Raw genomic sequence first — 13778 nt, forward strand, 5'->3', positions numbered from 1 at the left:
TGCAGCTGTGTTTCACGTTAGTCCTGGTACTTCCTGTGAAATACTTTGCAACCTACAGGCAAAAGAGGTATTTTTACATTTTGTATCAATACAATAACTTATCTTTAGAGTGATACTTCTCAGAGGAATGAGAAAGAAGAATGTAACAGGTAAAGGCACATGTTTTCCCTCACTGGCCATGTTTAGGTATCCATTCATAATTCAGGGACATGACTGCACCTTTCATCTTGCTAGAAAATATCTTGTGTGAAAATTTTGCCCCATATTCATTTATCAGTTTAGTTGATAGAAAATCTGAGGGCCTTGAGATCAATTCCTTACACGTAAGGCTTTTCTAGAATTGCAGTGCTCTAATCCCCCTCTCTTAAACCCATTTCCCTGTTTTTGGCATTGGGGCTAAAGGGAAGTGGGCAGTAGGTGGCAAGTATAGCTGTATATTTCTTTCACCCTACTTTTTCCCCTCTCCAAAGCTTCTTGATTCTTTGTTGCTGCACCTTCTGTTTAGCCTGTCAGTGACAGGGCTGCAGGGGGAGAGTCCAAGTAGGGAACTCAGACCCAGGCTCTATTCCCATGCTAAAAATGGTTCCAAATGCAAAATCTGATTAGTAGGCTAGTAACAAGGCAAGTCATTTCAGAGAAGAGGCACCTGGACTTTACTTTGTACTTCGGTAAATATTTTAGGATTTTATATTAAGTATTCATTGAATCAGGAACTGGACCCTTCTCATTATTTTCTTGTCTGAATCATTCCAATGCAATTGGGGGGGGGACGGACATTAGGGAATGAAAGGAAAAGCAAATTTAGAAACTTATTTTTTTCTTTTAATATTGGCACGTTAGCAATTAGCATGTCTCCCCTCATCAAAAGCTTAACTGACTCAAATTCACATAACAACTCAACTAGATGCCAATTATATGATTTTAAATCTGTTTCAGAAATTGTAATAGTTCTCAATTAAACCATGGCAACATAAACTTTCTGACTCCATAAGAAACACAGGGGCTATGTGGCATCTGTTTCATCACAGTCAATGTTTGCTTTTATAATTTAATATTATAATATTTCTCATGTTTTGTTTTTTCCCCCATTTCATGTGACCATGAACTGAGTCTGAATGCTATTGAAGTTGCAATCCAAACTTGTTTCAGTTGAGTGGTGGTGTCTGTACTCTGTGTTGTACATATCTGGAGGAAGTAGGGCAAGGAGGAGGAGTTGTTTGATTAGAGTGGAACAACTGCCAGTGCCTCTCAGGCTGACTCAGACAGTCTGGAGAGAATTGATTTAGTTCTACTTTCTACTTGGGTCTGGAGAAGGAATCCTTTTTACTTGCTTTCCATCTGTTTCTAGTGACAGAATACATGTTGTGGCACTGAAGAATGATTATGTTCCCAGACTGGCAGGCTAACCTCCTTTTGGATATGAAATGCTTGTAGGAATTTTAACCCAACCCTTTCTCCCTGTGTAAGCTTGACAAGATGCTGCCCACTTGCACTGGAAGGAGGGAGGAAGGAGACTCCCTTGCCACTGAGACATTCCACGCAAGTCACAAACATTTTCTTTTTCTCTTAGTATACAAATTGTTTTACAGATTCCTGATGTCTCTTCAAAAAGTCCAATTACCCATTAATACAGTGTCACAAAAACATGCAAAGCAAAACACTAAGTGGATGAGAGGTATATTTATTTTGAAAAGTGTAACATTTTGTACAAGTAGGTCACTGTATTAATACCAAATCTGTATCATGTCTAATGGGTCATTAGTATATTTATATCCAATGTGTTTCTCATTAAATCAGGTTTTTCAAGATAGTGGTAAAATGCCTACTAATGTCTGTATTAATAAAACAAAAGTGGGGAGAAAAGAAGAGAAAAGAAGTAGGATAACTTGATTTTGTCAATACTTATGATTGCTGCTTATAGCTTCTTAAACCTTTTCAGAAGTTTACTTTCCACTTTTCCCTCCATCTCCAGCAGTAAGTGAACTATTCTTTAAATGTCATGCTTCCTCAAACAGGTCATGTTTCCATGTTGAAGTGCAACGGCAATATCCAAAAAGGTGAAAAAGAAATAACATTGGATTGTCATTACGTTGGAGGCTACAGTATGTGAAACTCATACATAGGCCAGCTCAGATTATGATACTCCAGGGTTATTTGCTCTGTGCAAGTGTCCTAGCAACTCCACGCTCAGTATCTGTACTTTAAAATGGCAAAGATACTTTTCTTATTATTTTTACTATGTGCATGCCTAATGAAGGATCATTTTCTATTTTAGTATTAAGAATGAACAGTAATGATGATGAAGTTCTGTATTCAAAACTCACAACTATTTTAGTGATAGTTCTGCATGACTAGCAACTGAAGATATCTGTTAGTAATTCTTGGGTACACTTTTCAGCTTCTATCTGAAAAAAATCATTTGATTAGAGACTCACCTGATGGAATAAAGTACATTTCCATTTTTGAAAATTCGCAACAACTTATTATCTGTTGTAACTTCATGAAAGTTGGCACCTTTTTCATTTGCAAAGAACAAATCAGGTTTCCAAATTGAATCCAGCATGGATGGATCTAAGTCTAAAGAGTCATCTGGATATTCGCTGTATGCGAGGCGTGGATCATTCCAATTCTGACGGAGAAAGATGTTTACTCGGTAATCCTGAATGAAAGAGAAGACAAGCAAAGCTTTATCAAGCATGGGGATTTAGCTTTTATTTCATTTCTTAGCCATGTAATCCCCTGTCCATCTGTGGATGACAAAAGAATTACTTAGCTGAATGCCAGCATGATACCTATTTGTATTAGTGGGGGCACAATGGATAAGAATAAAGATGTATTTCAGGGCAATTGAAAACATTCCAAGCTAAGGAAATCCAACCTCCATGTACAGTTCATATAACTCCATGTAACTCTACCCCTACAGCAGCTTCGACCTGAAATCAAAATGAGAGAAGCATAAAGAGTTTTATGGAGTTACCTTTTTCTGCCAAAGTCCTGGCAGGGGCATTCCTACTTCCCTCTCTTAGGCAGTGAGAATCTCTCCCACTGTAAGGGAAGTTAAATTAATTTCTTTTTTCTGTCTCTAATCCTTACATATTTTAGACCCACCACTTAGATTTTCTGTGCCTCAGTTCCCTATTGAAAATTGTGTGAGCAGTAGTTTACCATACAGCTGTCTAAGGAGGACACATGTTCTTCCTCTGTTCAAATACAGTGGAGACCATATAAGTCCTTATGATAAATTAGCTTAGGTACAAGTGGAGTCACCTTAATTCCTACAGACAGTCCTGTCTTAGTCAAGGTTGCTTCTATAGAAAAGACGAGTAGAGTGCTTCGAACTTCTGGAAGCCATTTTGGAGTGATATCTACTCTCTGTCAGACACAATGTTGTATTTATGGCTGGACACTTTCTTAAAACTTTACTACTTTGAAAGATGAAAATACTTGTTTTTAAATAAAAGCAAGTATTAGCATCTCATTACATTATATCAAGAACTGAGAGAATTGAGACACTGAGCATAAGGACTATACTTTTATTGGTCCTAATATGATTTTCCTCATTATTTGCACTACTGCATTAATGAAAGAAGATTAAAAATAAAATAGAAAAAAGACGTTAGGTGCAGAGGTGAAATGGGAGCTGGTTGTCAGACCTTATGTGACACTTCTGAATGTAATAGAATTAAATAACATCACTTGTTTATTGTTAAAAAAGACAATGGAACTTAATGTTAAAATGAAATCTTTTTGATTCAAAATAGGAAGTGAAGTGTTCAAGGCTGAGCAATACAATTTGGCCAATAACTATGGGTAGTATTGATTAGTGGTTAGAATAACTAGTTAAAACCCCACTGGTGTAGAAGTTGTGGGTACTGTTAAAATTCCAGTGTCGTATCAATATTTGGTCTTATCAAGCTTGGAACATGCAGCCATACAGTTGTGAGAATCATGCCAACCGACATAATAAAGGTCAACAGGAACCTCAATATGCAACATTTACTCATGAGAAATAGTTTTTTATATCTTCCTGTTTTGATCAATTTAATTACTTGGCTTGAATAAGTGTAGCCAAATATGCTAAAAACATGCTTATCAAGAATTTGCTGCTTGATAATCAGAAAATACTGCATATCATATAGAGAAAGTCCCAGTAGACGATTTTATATTTGTGTAACCTTTTAAATTTTCAAGACAAAGCCAGTAAGTGGAAAACTACACGTGGAGAATGAAATGAATTCAGATTATTGTTTTCAGCAGACATGAAAAAGGCTCTCTGGCCAAATCGAAGTGTATAACATTAGATGCCAGGTTTTGTTAATAAATTGCTCTTTAAAAAAAAAATAGTTGATTTATTAACCCCCCTTTCAGGAAAGGACTGAAGGAAATTTTCCTTCTCTTTTCATCATGGCTAGTGACAGCCTCAAGAGCCATCAAAGGTTCATAAGAGAAGCTGTTGGTATTTTTCATAATTAGCACCATGGCGTGATGAAACCAGAGCCAGGGATTTGTATTTTACAGATGTAGAAACAAACTTTTTTTTTTCCTAAAGTAAGCCAAAACCTTTAGACAGACTTGTGCCTCAGTGTTCATAGAACTGAGCTTTTGGTGTCTTCCATGCAGCAAGAGGACATATTACCCCCTGAAATACCCTTATTTCTTTGCATGATATCCCAAATACCACGTAGTACCAGTTCCCCTTCCAAATTCCTGTATACAAACAAAAGACCAGGAAGAAGTAGGATGTGGGAGCAGTGACGGCTCTACTGCCTGTCCCAACATGTGGAATCCTTGCACTGAAGAAAACATTAGCTCTAAACCTGGGGCACTGGGTGTGAGCACTGCAGCTCTCAGGACTTCATCTGCACTTCAGCCAAACCCAAGCTTTACCTTTTAATTTGTATAACCTGAAGTATGCTTATTTATTTCACTTTTCTCTGTAGAATATGATGAGTTTAAGAGTGGGATTACTTATAGAGTAAGGTATTTCTCATATGTATAAAACAGAACAGGTGAAAAATGCATAGCAGAAAGTTGAAATGTAAACAGAAAATGGAGGAAGAAAAATGGAGGAGTCTGTTCGAGGTTATATTAAGCTATTCTGTATGTCAGTTTGCCCAAATTTTATGGGTTTAAATTGTTTCCAGCTTTTAAGATGAAAAACATCCTAGTTAAATTTTTCACTGAAGCAATTGAAGCTATTTTTCATTGTTCTCTCCCCTGAAAGGTCTGACTTAAATTGGCTCTCATTATTCACTAAAAAAATTCCTAATCTATGAAAAGGAAAGAGATACATTTGATTGCTATTGTATGAAGGACAAGTATTCATTGCCTCAGTTTATAATTACACGTTGTAAGCATAAGGCTTAACTGCTTTAAACAAGTAGGGTGGTTTGATGCAAACACAGAGACCAGAATTAAACTGCCAGAACTGATTTGTATTCCTACAAGAGGATTACTATTCTCACATGCTACTTGCCCAGAGGGGTGACTCCTAATTCAAATAACTCTGTGCTGGGGAGGTCCCTTGAGGGGAGAGAGAAATCATCATTTAAGCATGTGGTGTCTTCCACAGCCAATTCTATAACCTCAAGGCTGCCATCGTCTGAACAGCTGCCATACCCTGGTTCTACAGAATGGGATTGCTTTATGGGTCTGCACTTGCTCCATTGTCCTTCGAAACCCTTAGCCACAGGGTGAACTTTCTTAGAGGGTCAGGATACTGTTCATCTGCTTCATAGGGCTCAATAAAATAAAAATTGGGAGATCAGGTAATTGTTCTTTGCTGTCCATGCTGAGGTGGAGGCCATTATGGACTCCAGTACTAACATTTTGATTAGCAATTTCTAGCACACAATAAAATCTAAAATACTTACAGAATATGTTGATTTCTTCTTCATTATACTGATACAGATAGAGCTATATTCCCATAGCATACAGAAGATAGCTAGACTGCTTTATGAAAACTTTTGTACAAATCCTCAAGGTATTAATTGCCTAACTCTCACCGGTTTCTTTAATGCATTTTTAATATGCACTGTATGTGGAATCCTTCTAGATCTGAGAGAAAGAGATATAAAAGCAAATTTCCAAAATATGCCCTTCATTTGAACATTGCATATCACCTGCTCTCACAATTTTTGAATGCTGTCATTTGAACAGTTAATCAAATTTTCATGCATAAATGAATAATCTTCCAGAACTCTACCTGTTGCACTTCCAAATACTATTATAATTTTGACTAATATATCCATCTAAGTGAAATCTAGACTTGTCTTATTTTTGCTTTATTTGTTTTAACTCACTGTAAAATTTTAACATGGAAATCCTATGAACTTTCCAAGAACACTGCTAAGAGTAAATTTAAAGGCACTATGAGAAATATTGTTCTTGTGAAGAATTTTTTTTAATCTGGTAACTATGGCATTTTGTTGTAATGAAAGCTGGAGATGATCCTCTGTTCCGAAGAAGATATCACAGACGTACTGGAAAGAGCTGCTCACACGAAGGCTGAAGTGAGGAATGAAAATTAGCAGGGTGACCTGGAGTAAAAGTCAGGCAGAACGAGAGAGAGCTGCTAGAGTCATTGGGGGAACAGGGAATAATTCAAATGGTTTAAGTAGGTGTTACAAAGGAGAGGAATATGTATCAAGAAGAATAAGACCCAAGGGAGTCCTGTCCTAAAAAGGTAGCCAATGTCTTGAAGAGCTACTTCAAAGTAAGTATAATTTTGTAACTACAGTGGGCTATTTGTTTTATTGAATTTGTATATCATCCCATAGAGAATGAGACTATTTGGTCACACAGTTGTGTGTGTGTTACCAGCCTTCTCCCTCTGTCTATGCCCCCCCCAAATTATCAGGTGCTGAGTTATCAGGTGTTCAGTTGCTAGTGAAATAGTAGTAGTAGTTTCATATTTCAGCACAACATCCTTGGTACACCAACATAAAAGGAATGTTGTTGAGGATATGTCACTTCATTTTCCATTTTGTTTCTTGGGTAAATGAAAAACATATTTGGCCTTTGTTCTACAAAATATTATGGTTGCCTTATGCATTTTATCTTCAATATACTTTGACTTCTTAATCTTGATGTAATTTGTTAATTAGGATACTTCTAACAGGCTAATTAAAAGCCTTTTGCAAATTTACCTTTAATATTTTAATTTTGATGTAATACTGTGGCAAAAAAAAGTTAGACTTAAAAATAACTCCATGCCTGGAAGAAAAAGTGGAAAACTAAGCAGAAAATGATTATTTTCTCAACCAGATGATTGCTGCACAATCCAGTATAGTACTAAACTTGTTACTGCTATGAAACAGCCGTAAAAACATAATACTAACTTTTTTATTTTGCAGTTTCTAAGATGAGTTCTCCCCTTGGAATATGTGCTTTCCTGGTTTACCGTAGCTAGAATTAATTAATTTTTTTTTACTTTAGAAAACCATTGGAGAAAATTTCACAAAAAGTGAGGAATGATTTTGGCGTTTGTTATACCAATACAAAGGTAGTACCATGTGGGGACGTGATGGATACAGGTTGTCATAGTTGTCTTCTTTCTCAGGTTTGCTTTCTCGTTCTCACTGCTGTACTTGAAAAGCTATTATGTTACAGAACACGTTAATTTTTACTAGTGAGAATTTACTAGTTTTAATTTTTACTAGTGAGATTTCCTAAAGTTGCTATCTCAGTCTCTGAAAAACATGCAACTTGACATGCTTTTTATTGCCGCCTTGATCACTATAATTAGACAGGATGCCTTGTGGCAGATTAGTATTTTGTGGTAATAACATCTTACCATTTTTAATTTGTTCACTGGCACTAAGCACTATGGCTGCTCTTTAGGTAACCTAATTACTTTGGGTAAATTGATGGAGTTTCCTTAGTTTTCCTTTACATATCTGAAAATTTCAGACTGCACCAAAAGCTATTCAGCTAATGACTTCAATATGCCTTTGATGAGATTTCCCTAGTACAGAAACTCAAGTATTTAAAGTTAAGTAAGCCCCTCAAATTGGTAAGTCATTTTCCATGCAGGTTACCAATGACATTGCAAAATCAAAGTAGGAGGACACCCTTGAAATTCACACTGCTATTTAAGAAATGTAAATGTAGTTTATGTAATCTGAAGGATTCCCCCATATTTCCTCATGCTTAAGAGTTGGACTTCCATGATTAGTGAGATTATTTATGGAGAGGCCTCATCTGTAGTCATGCAAGTTCAGAAAAATAATATATAGAAGTAGGTGCAGAAAAGGATGATATAGGACTGGACAGGATAGCCAGTTCTTTGAGAGTAGACAAGAAAATTCAATTTCTTTAAACAGGTAATACAAAGGACTTGCATTATGACTTGATTGATGACTTGATTGCCATCTGTAAACATGTGGAAGGGTAAATACTAGAGGGAGAAAACATTTTAAATCTAAGAACAAGAACATCTTTAATTATCAATAAATTTAGGCTGGACTGAAATGGCTCATACTTTCGCTTATCATGCTAATAAACATCAGTAATCTTTTCACTGGCATGATTTATTATTGCAAATAAGGGGACTCTATTTTTTATTACATCTTTGCATTATTACAGGTCTGAACTTCAGCAAGAATAGTGCATATATCTATGCTGTATGGCAGTTCAATTAATGAATGAAAACAAACTGCAACAGACTCCGTGCTCCACCATTAACTGTAACTCATTAATCTGTCAGAGATTTACCACAGCAGCTAAAGAGAAATTAAATGTGATTTAAATTGATCACTGAGTACTTAACTTTAATTGACACGTCAAATCTGTGTCAGAGTAACAAGATTTGACTAACGCCAAACATCCCTAAGAACATGCTTTTCTGTACTGAATAGCTGTAGGGCATTCATTATAAGAAGCAATGTAGATATGCTGTTGATTATGATAAAGAGTTTGCCTGACTCACAGGATCCTTCCTGATGATCTGTCCCTGGATAATTCCGTAGGTGGAAGCTCTCTTTCCAGAACTGATTTTGGCAGTGGGTAAAACTAAGGATGACCTTATTGTTCTCACTCTGGAATTACAGAACCCACAGAGAGGCTGGGAGCAACTGCAGTACTGCACGACTCCCTCAGTAAGGACCAACTTTGTGAATTTTCCAGAACCACAGGATTCCTCCCTCAGAAAGGAATGTCGTCATCGATGGGCCTTAGAAGAAAGCCTTCCTCTTGCAATTTTTCTTTCTAATCCTGTGATTCTTGTAATTTTGCTGTATAAGGGCAAGTATGCAATTCCGTACACGAAGACATGGAAACTTTTCCTGTCTAGTCCCGCCTCAAGTTAGTTGGCTAAGCACTTTGTTGGTGATTAGGTTCTCTAGATTTGAGCACTTGCAGGCTGAGGATGAGCAGTAAGGCCTGTTCGGTTCCTGGATAAAAGCTCTAATCCTAGACTAGTTTGAAAATGGTGAGTGCTCTTACCCCCTCCATTAAGTAGGGCAGGCCAGATGGTTTGGGGATTTGGGTAAGGGCTAACTTGCCTCTGACCTCAGGAAGCTTTAGGAAATTATTTGAGCTATTCAGAAAAGATTGTTGATGGATTTTGGATGAAGAGCTCTCTCTTTCTTTGTCCATGGATGTATAAAAGCAGATTTTAAGGTGTTCATTATTATTTTTAATCTTTCTGTTTTATTGTTTGGTTGGTTTTTTTGGTTTTGTTTGTTTTAATTATGCTTCAGAACTACTAGGTATCCAGGTGGGTGTCCTCTGAATAGTTTTGTTAAAATTTTATTTAAATTTTGCCTAATTCCTTTGCAAACTTTTACTCCAATAGCTGCCCAGCAATATGCATATTGTAGTCAATAGAACTAAAATTTACTTGGCAAAGAACTAGCTAAAACTAGGACTTCAGAATTGCTACCTGTAATATCAGACATCTCGGATTCCCTTACAAAATAAAAATTCAGAGTTCAGCAAATAAGTGTAAACACTACTTGTTCACCAGGTGCTCTTCCTAGGTGTGTCACCTGCCTTCATAACCTTGGATTCTGAAGTGGCACGGCCTCTGTTAACTTTCTGCCCAGGACAGATGAATGTTGCTTGCTTTCTTTTCTTCTGACTTGAGTAATATCTCATTTACCATCACTGCTAATGGTTTGGAGGATGAGAACTGTCCTGTCGCTACTCCAGTTCAGTCTTTCCCTTACTGAAAGTATGGGGTCACTTACAGGATGCTTATTAATACAGAGCTATCAGTCTTTGTCATTCAATCCATAGCTAAAAGAAGAAGAATATAGTCAGTAGTTTCTGTGAGGACTCCTTGATTTTTAGCTTCTGACTCCCTTGTCTTTATTACAAAACATTCAAAATCTGTTGAATTCAACAGTGTGCTACAAAAATCTACTTATTTTCCATAGGTTTTAGGATGGAAACATTGCAAAATGGACAGGTTTAGTTAATTTTAGTGTTGGGTGTTTTTTCTGGTTTATTATCAGTAGCAATGGTTGGATTTTAGTTTCTGTGCTCACAAATAATTGTCATATCAAAAGTCAAAGCTAGTTATAATAGCAAGGATGTTTACTCTCAAAAAAAAATTAAACACAGTACAGACATACTGTATAATAACATTTGTCACAGCTCTTACTGCATGTCCTAGAATATTTATTAACTGAAGACTGAATATACTACTTCCATTCTTAATGGAAGTTGTGTGTTCCCAACTCCTAACTCATTACACTAAAATCACATTTTGCAACTTGTTCAATGTAATTGCTTTGTTAAGCTTTAGCTCGGGGGCTTTTAAAATGTTTGCACTTTCAAGCAGTAGTATAAGGGATTAGATGAAAATGGACATGACAATTACATGAACAAACATCATGCACTAAGCCTCTGTCTTCGTTGATCTTTGCCATCTTCTCAGTTAACAAAAGATTCTGGGGTTTTTTTCTGCAGACAAATGATGTGTCCCTGAAGATGCTTTTGCTCTAACAGCAGAAGGTATTTCTTGTTAAGTGAAAAGTTGAGTTTTTCTGAGATTATTCATTTGTTCAGATGAAATGTTGGTGCTATATATTCCATGTTGTTATCAATACATTTTATATGTTAGCGCTTAGAATATGACTAGTTTCAATGAGTGACTAAAAGGTCTAATAGTAGAAATCTTTATTGAAAACATGTATTTGAAATCATCCTTTGTTTCATCTCCTCAGGGAAATATAACCCAATTAGATCAAATAGGAATTTGGGAATTCCATACTAACTTTGCCTGCAGCCTTGCTTATGTTGGTAGGTAAATACGACATTGTCTATAATAGGGGAAACAGGGTAAAATAAAAGGTAAAGTTGAACTAGCTCAAGTCCAGAAACAGGGCCTGCTAACTCCAGAAGCTTAAACACCTGCTAAAATGGGCTGTGGGAAGGGATATATCTCTAACTTTAAACAAACTTGATTAGATATGAGTTGTATTTAAATTTATTCATAGGCATGAAGCGCACCAAGAAGTCTGTCAGGAAAATCATGTTGGTTTAGAGGTTCTACAGTGATGCCATGGCAACACATAAAAGTTAATGTGGATTTGAACTGTACCAGTACTGCAGAGAAAGGGAACAATTTCTTTGTCTACACAAAGACGTCTAGTGGCATTTGAAAAGCCCTAAGATATTCTGCCTTTTGGCTGCTGGTTCAAAAAGATGCACGTCTCCTGCAGTCCTATGATACGTCTACCAGCCTACATAACCCAGGGACTCTTAGGGATTATTAAGGCCAACTCTGAAAACACTAAATGCACTTAGGCAACTAAATAAAACTTGAACAGGCACAAACTCCATTCAGTTTCCATTTCCTAACCTGCTCCTTTCATGAACCAGTGCATGTGGGTCTAGATGAGCAGCAAGGGAGGAAGAAGAAATGTCAAGTTCATGGGCCTCCACTAGGTCCACGGTGAAGGGAGTGGAAGTAGAGGTTACTCATTGAAAAGCCAATCCTAACCTTATTTTGATAGATCTCAAATATCATGGTTTGTAATACTACAGTCACACCTGAACAGTAGTCATGGGCACAAATCTGAAACTTTTTTCCTCCATTTTGCTAAGCTGGGCAACAGTCTTGCTACACAGTAAGGTCTAGTATAAATATTTAAAAATTGCAGTAAAATTATCCCAAATTAATTAAAGACTTAACCAGTGTAAAGTATAAACATATACTATGAAAAGTGTTGTTATATATATGTATTACTTATTATATACAATTTACATTATATCAAGGCATGCAAATTATGTATTTTATATATTCAGTTTTCTGAAACTGTAGAGTAGCCAGTTTTATAATTTTCACAAAAATAAGAAAAAATATATTGCAAACCAGGGAACTAATAAAGACTGACTAGAAACATCAAATTTTCAGTATTCTATCCCTTCAATCCTACTAGGAATCAAGCAGCTAAACCCTCATTCGATTTAAATCTAAGGAAGATAGAGCAACTAAAAAGAATATTGTGAGAAATCCCACATATTGTAGCACACAATGTTTGTAGATGGAACGCAGACTAGAAATCTTCTTTAATCCTGTTATGCCAATAAATTAGCTTTCATATGCTCCTATACATTTACATTTTGTAAATCTATTAATTGAAAAAGAAAACTAGTGACTGAAAGATCAAGCAATGTAAAGACTGCTTATTTTTTAAAGCAAGGGAATAAATTCAGAATCCCCAGAGGTGCTTTTGAAGGTTATTATTTTATCAGTAAAAACAGGTCAAGAAGAAATAGTGAGTACATGCTTTTTCTCAGTTACCTGTATTCAATATATTTGTTTTTACTTCACCTTCAATATCTTCATGATTGTGATTGATAAAGTGTTTGATCAATATCTGTTCACACTGGCTCACAGTCTCTGACAAATGCTTTGAGGAGGTAGGTGGCTGTTTTTTTCTGGGAAAGAAAGATATGGGATTAAATTTGCACCTAGGGTTTGCTAATGTTTTGTAGAGGCTTGCAAGTTGGGACATTTCCGAACTGTGGAGAAGGCTGCAGCTAGCAGGAGCTGATTTTTGTTGGCTTTACTGTGTCAAAAGCCCTGGATGAAGCTGTTGAGACAGTAAAAGCCTCTGCAAGCTGGAGCGCTAGTGACAGAGGAGCAGAGAAGCCTGTGAGCTGGGATTACCTGTAAACTGGAGAGAAGGAGGAAGATAACAATCTGTAGACCCCTGTCTAGAGACACCTGTCTGGTGAATCTAGATGGCAGGGTAGCGCTTCCTGGGAAAGATGGTTAGCTAGCTGAAGGGACAAAGGAAAGTGCCTTGGGAGTGAGCGAAGGTACCGAACCTGACCTCTGTGCTGTAGGAGGTGACTGGGCCTGCTGAGAACTATGTAAGTGAGACAGATTATGAAGTCATAAGGATTATTTTGTGCTGTTGAAGAAACCAAACTGTCTCAGAGATGCTGAATCTTACTATTGTGTAAATTGGTATTAAACTCTAGAAGGATTTGGGCAGGGTGAGGGATGGGGGAAGGCGGATCTGGCACCATCGTTATAATGCCAGTAATGACACAAGGAGGGGCATGTCAGTAAAAAATGCATATCAGCCCACACCCTGCTGTGATTGTATTGGCTTTTAAAGAAAATCAAAGCCTGAATCACAGCCTCATAATATTCCTTGTTCTACCAGCTGTTAATGACCATATTTGATAGCATGCTGTGTATTCTCTTTGGAAAAGGAAAAAGACTATGGAGAAAACAGATTCTCACAAGCTCTTTAGATAAATTATATAATTTTACTGTTTAATTTTAAAGTATTATAAAATGGTTTCAACTTTTT

General features: G+C 36.6%; 1 protein-coding gene across 3 annotated transcripts in view; it reads right to left on the reverse strand.

The window, feature by feature from the left end:
* Positions 1-13778, reverse strand: part of GLRA3 (glycine receptor alpha 3) — a 99590-nt gene that overhangs the window by 47619 nt on the left and 38193 nt on the right. For all 3 annotated transcript variants that reach the window (XM_052779320.1, XM_052779304.1, XM_052779311.1), the window contains exon 4: positions 2436-2659. In XM_052779320.1, coding sequence (XP_052635280.1) covers positions 2436-2659 — 224 coding nt within the window. The remainder of the gene's footprint in view (positions 1-2435; positions 2660-13778) is intronic.

Source organism: Harpia harpyja, chromosome 2 (assembly GCF_026419915.1).
Source record: "Harpia harpyja isolate bHarHar1 chromosome 2, bHarHar1 primary haplotype, whole genome shotgun sequence".
Classification (NCBI taxonomy): domain Eukaryota; kingdom Metazoa; phylum Chordata; class Aves; order Accipitriformes; family Accipitridae; genus Harpia; species Harpia harpyja.